General features: G+C 45.7%; 2 protein-coding genes across 2 annotated transcripts in view; one reads left to right on the top strand and one right to left on the bottom strand.

Annotated features, from left to right (window-relative positions):
• LACBIDRAFT_335111 (uncharacterized protein) overlaps window positions 1-1,730 on the bottom strand; it is a gene marked incomplete at both ends in the record, with an annotated part of 3,167 nt that extends 1,437 nt beyond the window's left edge. The window contains 7 exons of the mRNA XM_001889961.1: window positions 100-310; window positions 336-400; window positions 499-546; window positions 610-1,057; window positions 1,119-1,304; window positions 1,358-1,528; window positions 1,584-1,730. Of these exons, the coding sequence (XP_001889996.1) occupies window positions 100-310; window positions 336-400; window positions 499-546; window positions 610-1,057; window positions 1,119-1,304; window positions 1,358-1,528; window positions 1,584-1,730 (1,276 nt within the window). The remainder of the gene's footprint in view (window positions 1-99; window positions 311-335; window positions 401-498; window positions 547-609; window positions 1,058-1,118; window positions 1,305-1,357; window positions 1,529-1,583) is intronic.
• A 2,892-nt stretch (window positions 1,731-4,622) lies between these two features.
• Window positions 4,623-6,752, top strand: LACBIDRAFT_335110 (uncharacterized protein; the record flags this gene model as incomplete). Its single annotated transcript, XM_001889977.1, has 1 exon — window positions 4,623-6,752. The coding sequence occupies one exon, from the start codon at window positions 4,623-4,625 to the stop codon at window positions 6,750-6,752; it is 2,130 nt and encodes a 709-aa protein (XP_001890012.1).
• Between the last annotated feature and the right edge of the window lie 730 nt (window positions 6,753-7,482).

Below are 7,482 nucleotides of genomic sequence, written 5' to 3'. Positions count from 1 at the left end.
TGTTGATCGAATATAGCGTCTTGGACATGAGAAACAATGACTACAAACAGAAGCGAAGTCAGAAGAGAATTTTTTTAAAATAAAAACTCGAGAACTTACGTTCCGGAGCCAAGCGAACGGGGCGACGTCCCAAGATACCGCGGACTTCAGCACGACGAACAGGTTTCAAGCTGAATTCACAGCAGGTGAAATGCGCAGTAGTACAAGGCACACAGGGGTAACCCCAGCCTTGAAACTGACATTTCTCCTCCTTTCGGTTTTTGCCCATCGAGCATTGAACGCAAGGCTCGGGGATCTGAACAGAAGAGAACTTGAGTAAAATAAAAAGAAGATACAATAAAGTAACTCATGAATGGTTTGTTGAAAAGATGCTCCAAGTCAGTGGGGACGTTGAACGCCCCTATGAAACGCTCATGAGGAGGTACTGAATAAACAAAGACTTTCGTTAGCAACTAGAAATGAAAAAAAGAAAAGAAAAAAAAAAAAAAAAAAACTTACAGAGCCTTTGCTTATCACGAGTTAGCTCGGGGTTAATGACCTCTGGCGCTATAAGAAAAAGTTCGAAGTTAAAAAGTGAAGCGTGAATTATAAGAAAACATGAAGACGTACCGCTTTTACGGGGCCGTCCACGTTTACGAGGAGGAGGACTAGCAACGAACGACTTGTCCGATTGCTCATCCTCTCCTTCCTCACTGGGACTCCGTTTGCGTTTGCTGGCCTTAGATTTCGTGCTTGGAGCAAGCACGAGAGTGTTCTTCATTTTGGCAATAGCTTTTGCAGGGCGATCACGACGCGTGTGCATCTCCACCTTAGGAATGTTGAGGCGGGGGACTGCGAGGATCGAAGAGGCGTTGGCAGGCGGTGCTGGAAAAGATGCGATAGGCGGCAAGATACCAAGCGGCGGCGTAGGAGATAAAGAAATAGGAATTGGCGTGTCAGCAGAACCAGTTGCTGGAGTAGCAGAAGTACGAGAGTGGCCGGCAGCGGGAGGACTGTCCGGCAGCGAAGGCGTAAACTTCATGAGGCCTGGCGACGCGAGAACGCCTCTACGACGTTTCTAAAAAGAAGTAAAGAATAAATCAGAAAAAGAACGAAATAATTAGAATACGAAAACTTACAAAGATGGGAGAGTCCTCTCGGTCAGACTCCTCGTCAACGGGTGATGGATGACGACTAGTGACAGGAGTAGACGGCGCCAGGAAAGGATTTGCCCTGACAGGCGCGTCACAAATCGCAGGAAGAACTTGAAGGAGTTCGTCATTACTCAACGGAGTCATGACGAAGTCCCCAGTAAGACAATCCACCTAGAAATAAAAAATCAGATAGAGTAAAAAGATGAAGAAACAAGGACATGCACTGGGAGATAATAATCCTCGTCACCTTCAGGCGCCTCGAGCATCCACTCATCCCAAGCGGAGTTGGCGTGGTCGGTACTCAAAACGGCCCATGCGTTGTAAAGAGATTTACGCACGCGAAGGTCGCATTGAGTTTCTTGCACGCCGTCGTCAAGAGAACGGCAGTATCTCGACTAAGAAAACAAATGTTGAGTTAACAGGAAAAGAAAAAGATAAGAGACGACTTACCATGAGCGGATGGACAATAGCCAATAGATTGGCGATGTCTTCACCATCGCAAATCGCAAGTGCCTCCTCGTCGAACAGAGAGCGAGTGGAATGGTATGCAGCGCGAGTGTAGACAGAGCCGTCGAAGAGCACTTGCCAACTAGCCATGGCAAAGTGAGCAGAAAGCAGAGGGGAATGTGAGAAGAAGAAAGGGAACTTTAAGAAAGAAAGACGACCAAAAAGGGGCCCTCCTTTATAGCACGAGAAAAACAAAAAGGTTCCTGTGTTCCAGAGGAGCTCCGTGTCCGATTTGTTGCGGTTCCTGCGAATCATTGAGAATCCCAAAGTTTAAAGAAAGTTTATTGGGCGCTTGTGTCTAAAAATAGATTTTCGGAGGCTTTTGACTGGACGTGCGTGAGATGCATACTATAACGAGGAAAACGTCGGTGTGGCGGATATTGACACCTTCAGGAAGTGTCAAAATATGTCAGTCGATCCTGGAAAATCTTGGCGATCCGTCGCTACAATATGAGAACGTGTGAACCACAAGACAAAGTCCAGAAAAAGACGTCCTCAGAAGGGAATCTTGCAATGACCGAGGACGGTCAGTATTATAGTGGGGGGGAGATGATACGGATGAAACCATTTCACCCGTATAAAATTCGATTTCAACGATTTTACCGATAAAGGTCGTCTCTAATAAATACACTACATACAATTGCAATGATACAAAGAGTCGATGCGCATACCCGGCGCAGTTGACTAAAAATGCAAATGCGTGGAATCTGAAAATAGGACAAAGGCTTTGGAACTGGCAGCAGTACGTGTCGTGACATTATACTTGGATCCCATCTAAGATTCACCTACCATGAAATAGAGCACGGAGAGGTTCTAGAGTAAACACCCAATGCAGGGAGAAGAATTGCATTACTACTCAAGGGTTTAGAAACACATAATGGATTTATTGTGAAAACTCGTGCTTATACAAGAAATACAGAAAAGACGACATAGACGCCTAAATGGCATGTCTGAAACATGGAAAGACTAAACTACACCTAGGTAGTAGACGTATGAAGACTTAGAGTGGCTCACGGCCATTCAGAAAGTCATGTACGGCAGTTCCCGCGTACGCATCAAAGACTGATGCGTCTGAACGTCACAAGTACAAACATGAGAAAAAGACACATTCTATTATATGAAATATAATAAGAACCCCCTGACAATTAAGAAAGACATTTGAAAACACCTTCGGAGTGTCTCCCGACCTCTGTAATGAAAAGACGAGCCAAGACAAGGCATTTTAATTAAAAACTCGGAAGCAACGGAAGGCCGAAGACTATTGGTAAACGCGTATGCATGCGCATCAACGCATCAGGAAACGTTAATCATTTTGTGATGTCATCTGTCAAACCGGTAAACCGGGCCATAGAAAGAAACACGCGAGATCATGCCAAGCTAAGAATAGCTATGTCGGCTAACTCCGTGTATGCATCAAACACTGATGCGTTTGAAAATGAAAGACGCGACACTACAAAATCTGTAGTGTTCACAGAGATAGACTACAAAATATACCACTCGTTCATTAAATTTCATATTTGTAATTCGGACCGAAGTATCCCGCTTTAAAACACATGTAAAACGTAGATAGGGGTTCCTGGAGTATATAAGGAGCGCGCTGGCAGGTCAAAAAGGAAGTAATCGCCCCCCCGTTGACCAGCTAGTTGCACTCCAAGTAGAGACTTAGGAGGTGGACAGTTGTAATCAATTAAAAGGAGATTTCTTCGTGGTCAGATAAGTACAGTGTGAACGAAGCCAGCGTACTTGGGAGTCAACTTGCTTGGAGACTTTTGAATAAGAGGTTTTAAGGACACAGTATCATTTTAGACGAGACAGCGTACTCGTACCCTTGGTTTTGGAGCGTAGTGACATAATAAAAACTCACGGGAGTCATAAAAGTCAATTAAAGTCGTGTTTTGTGTTAATAAAAGAAACTGTGATCAAAGAACTTTGCATTTAAGAGACCAAGTTCCCAGAAAGATATACTTTGTTCTATTGAACTATTCTAAACCACACCTTATAATAAAAACCCAATTTTGAACGAAAACTCTTGAGACTTAAACCTAAGAAGACAAAAGTGGTATTTCTTAATACCAAAGGCCCTCGAACTCTTGCACCGAGATTGTGATAGTGTGTGTGTGTGTGTGTGAGTGAGTGTTAGGTGTTTAGGGTTTTCCCCCGATGCGCTTGATCCTTGTTTGCGTGTTTCGCACTTTCACGTTCATCCCCGTGCAAAGCGTATCAGCAGTCATGTGGCGGGTTGTGCATCAATCGAGGATATCTCCCAGGAGTTTTCTCTCTACGGACTATGGATCGCTGCTCGCGTTTTCGCGGCGGATCTAAGGTCCCTGAGGGAAAAACTTCACCCAGCAATCGATGAGCACCAGGGATTTCGCGCTCACGCGGCCTTGATTCACTTGTCAATTATTCCTCGAGGTCTCAAGGGTTCAAACTTGCGCTTACGCGGATGAATCCATGGAGGCATGTCAGTACTAGCTAAAAGCGGATTCGAATACGCGTCTACGCGATCGAGGAAATGCACTAGTTAGACATAAGGACCATCCTAGCCGCCTGAAAGGATGAGTAATTTAGCATAAGCCTGCGCTTCCGCGGCTAGTTAGATTCTTATCAACTGAAGGGCGAGCAAGGCGCAGCTCTAACAAGACGAAACCATACTCGCGCCTACGCGGTTAGGATGAATCTCGGAAGAATTTCGCATATAAGGAGTGGCAGCCTAATCTACGGACTACTGGATATCGCGATTACGCGGCCGACCGTCTGTAGAGGCGACTGTACGAATTATATCGATGGTCCTGAACCCTCTATCTCCTGTTTCCTGTCATCCATTCATATCGATCGTCGGTTTTCATCGATAAGTGCAAACCTTACCGATTTCAGTCTACTGCTCCATCGGAAGCTATGCCCGACCGTGTTAAAAGATACACATTACGAGTTGGATATCTAAAACGTTCTTCCTACTACCCTTCCGACTCGATACTATGAATGTCTGGTTCTAATCGTAAAGCAACTCTCTCTGGGCCAGGGCAGACTGGCCAGCTCGCCCCTCGATCCTCTCGATCCGCTTCAAATCCCCCTGTGACCAATTCCCCCCCGAGGAAAAGAGGTTCTCGATCGGGTGGATCCTCGACGATCCCACAGGTTGAAGAGGAATTGGATAGAACTTTACAAACAGCGGAAGGCAGCCCTAGTCCCTCCAGAGAGGGAAATCAGCTACCAGACCCTACGGTTCCATCTTCTATCTCAGAATCAGCTCCAGTAGAAGCCATTAGAGGTATCATCGACCGGAGTCGAAAGGGCAAGGAGAGGGAAACCCACCTATTCGCACACGCGCCTCATCTGAAGATGGCCCCAGCATACGAGGAAACTTTGACTCAGTCGATTGTCTGTTGTCATCACACATGGGACCCAGCGGAAGACATAGACCCTTTATGGGAATTCGGAGCGGAGGAAGGAGTACTACAAGGGCTAACCCCTACACAAACTATGCCTTTCCGCGACATACTCATTTGTTGGACAGCACCGCATCAGAATCTAGAGTGGGAGAATCTGGAAGACTATACGCAGCTATTATGCGCGACGACTCTATCACGAAGAGACATAGAGTTGATACCCGAGAATGGGAAATCGTATTACACGCTACACTATAAGATTCTGATGCACACCTACGAAGTCACGCTGGGAATCACGCAGATTATCTCCACAATAGATCGACTACTGGCCAGGTCGGCACGTCGTTCCTTCAGCATTGACAAGGGGTTCGTCATCCTTAAACAACTAGCTATGGGGGAGGACGCGGACCATATTCAACTAAGTTTCTACACGTTACAAATCCGATGCAAGGGTGCGGTGAACCACATACGCCAAGACCTCAATTCCATACGGGCTATCTTTGGACAATTCAATAATGCGTTGACTAACCGTTCCTACAACTCGACTCTCTCGGATATACGGTCGAACTACGGCCAACTACCTCCGCGTTTAGAGGTAGCCAGGCATATGCTGAGGGAAGATTATCAGAAGGAGATGCCTGAGCATTTACGAAGCTACAAGGACAAGTTAGTAGAAGAATGGGTCAAATCAGGGAGAGAGATAAATGCTCGTCCTTACGAGAGGAAACCAGCTCATTACCCGCAGTTAAAATATGATGAGCGGTCTGATTCGCCGCGAGCGTGGAGTCGTATGCAAGGCTCCTTGCCCACCTTGGCGCCTAGTCAACCTTTGGTCTTCGGTAGCGTGTCCTCCAGGGATCGGAGACGTGCTCCTCCGCCTACTTCTATTTCCATGGCTGTAAGCCGTAATCACCCTCTTAGTCACTTCGCAGGCCTCAATTCTAACATGGGAGGTGAGGAAGGGAGAGAGGGCGAGGACTCAGACCCCCATAATCCATGGATCACTGTTCAGTCAGGTCGCTTTCGTAGCACTCGTTCGAGGCCTACCCATGTCAATAAGAATGCTCGTTTCGCCAGTCCTCATGAAGATCAGCCATCAACTCCGGCGATTCATACGACGGAGAGTTTCAGCTACACAAAACAAGGAAGGAGTGGGAGAAGCTTGAATGGAGGTGGTCCTCCCAACGGAGATAGTCCCCCAGGCGGAGGATCGCCGTCAGGACCCAGATATCCTGCTCGGCGAAACAATGAAGGTCTACCTCTTTCCCGAGGCCATGCACAAAACTCAGGGCAAGGACCTCCCGGAGGGGAACCTCCTGGTGGTGATCCCGGTTACGGTATCGACCCTGAGGAGAAAGGCCCGGAGGATGAAAAGAACAAGGGGGAATGGCAATTGAATAACAAGATCAGCATGGGAATGATTCCGCAGTGGGACGGGAACCCGACTACGATGATCGACTACATTATGGAAATCGCTTTACTAGCTCGACTTTCAAAAAGACTTTTCAAGGAAATAGGACAAATAGCACCAATTAGATGGACAGGTTCTGCGAAAGGATGGTGGATGACCCTGCCTAGGGCAGATCAAGCCTACTTTTCACAGGACTGGGAATGCCTTATGACGGGAATGTGCGATCATTTCATGAATGATGAATGGCTTAACGATAGGGGAATTGAATTTGATGCCATGCGATTCCGTGATGGGTGGTATACACTTTTATGATAAAAACCAGACATATGCCTGGAGGGCGATGTGTATAATGGCTAGAGGTTCAATGAGATCGCATATCTCATTGTTCTAGGATATTTCATTGCGATTTTCATATGGATACCTGGTGCTTTTAATATATATTTCATTCTCAACCCCAGGATATTTCATTGCAATTTTCATATGGATACCTGGCTCTTTCAATATATATTTCATTCTCAACCCCAGGATATTTCATTGCAATTTTCATATGGATACCTGGCGCTTTCATTGGATATTTCATTGTTAGCCCCAGGATATTTCATTGTGATTTTCATCTGAATGCCTGGTGCTTTCAATGGATATTTCATTCTTGTTCCTAGGATATTTCATTGCACTTTTCATAGATATACCTGGTGCTTTCATTGGATATTTCATTGCTAAACCCAGGATATCTCATTGTGCTTCTCATTTGGATGCCTGGTGCTTTCAATGGATATTTCATTCTTATTCCTAGGAGATTTCATTGCACTTTTCATATGTGTACCTGGCGCTTTCAATGAATATTTCATTTTTAGTGGCAGCTGACCTTTCAGGGTCCAGGGTGCATTTCCAAATGTAAAATAGCAATAAAATCAGGAAAAATTAGGGCTCATTGCTGATCATCATGTTGGGTAACATTGTCAGGGTCCAGGGTCCAGTTCCAAATATGGTAATATATCCAAAAATAGCCAGAAAAATTGAATATATATATAAATGGTGTACA

This window comes from Laccaria bicolor, genomic scaffold (assembly GCF_000143565.1).
Source record: "Laccaria bicolor S238N-H82 LACBIscaffold_76 genomic scaffold, whole genome shotgun sequence".
NCBI classification, from domain to species: domain Eukaryota; kingdom Fungi; phylum Basidiomycota; class Agaricomycetes; order Agaricales; family Hydnangiaceae; genus Laccaria; species Laccaria bicolor.
The sequence above is the reverse complement of the archived record's forward strand: the minus strand, read 5'-3'. Positions and strand labels throughout refer to the sequence as shown.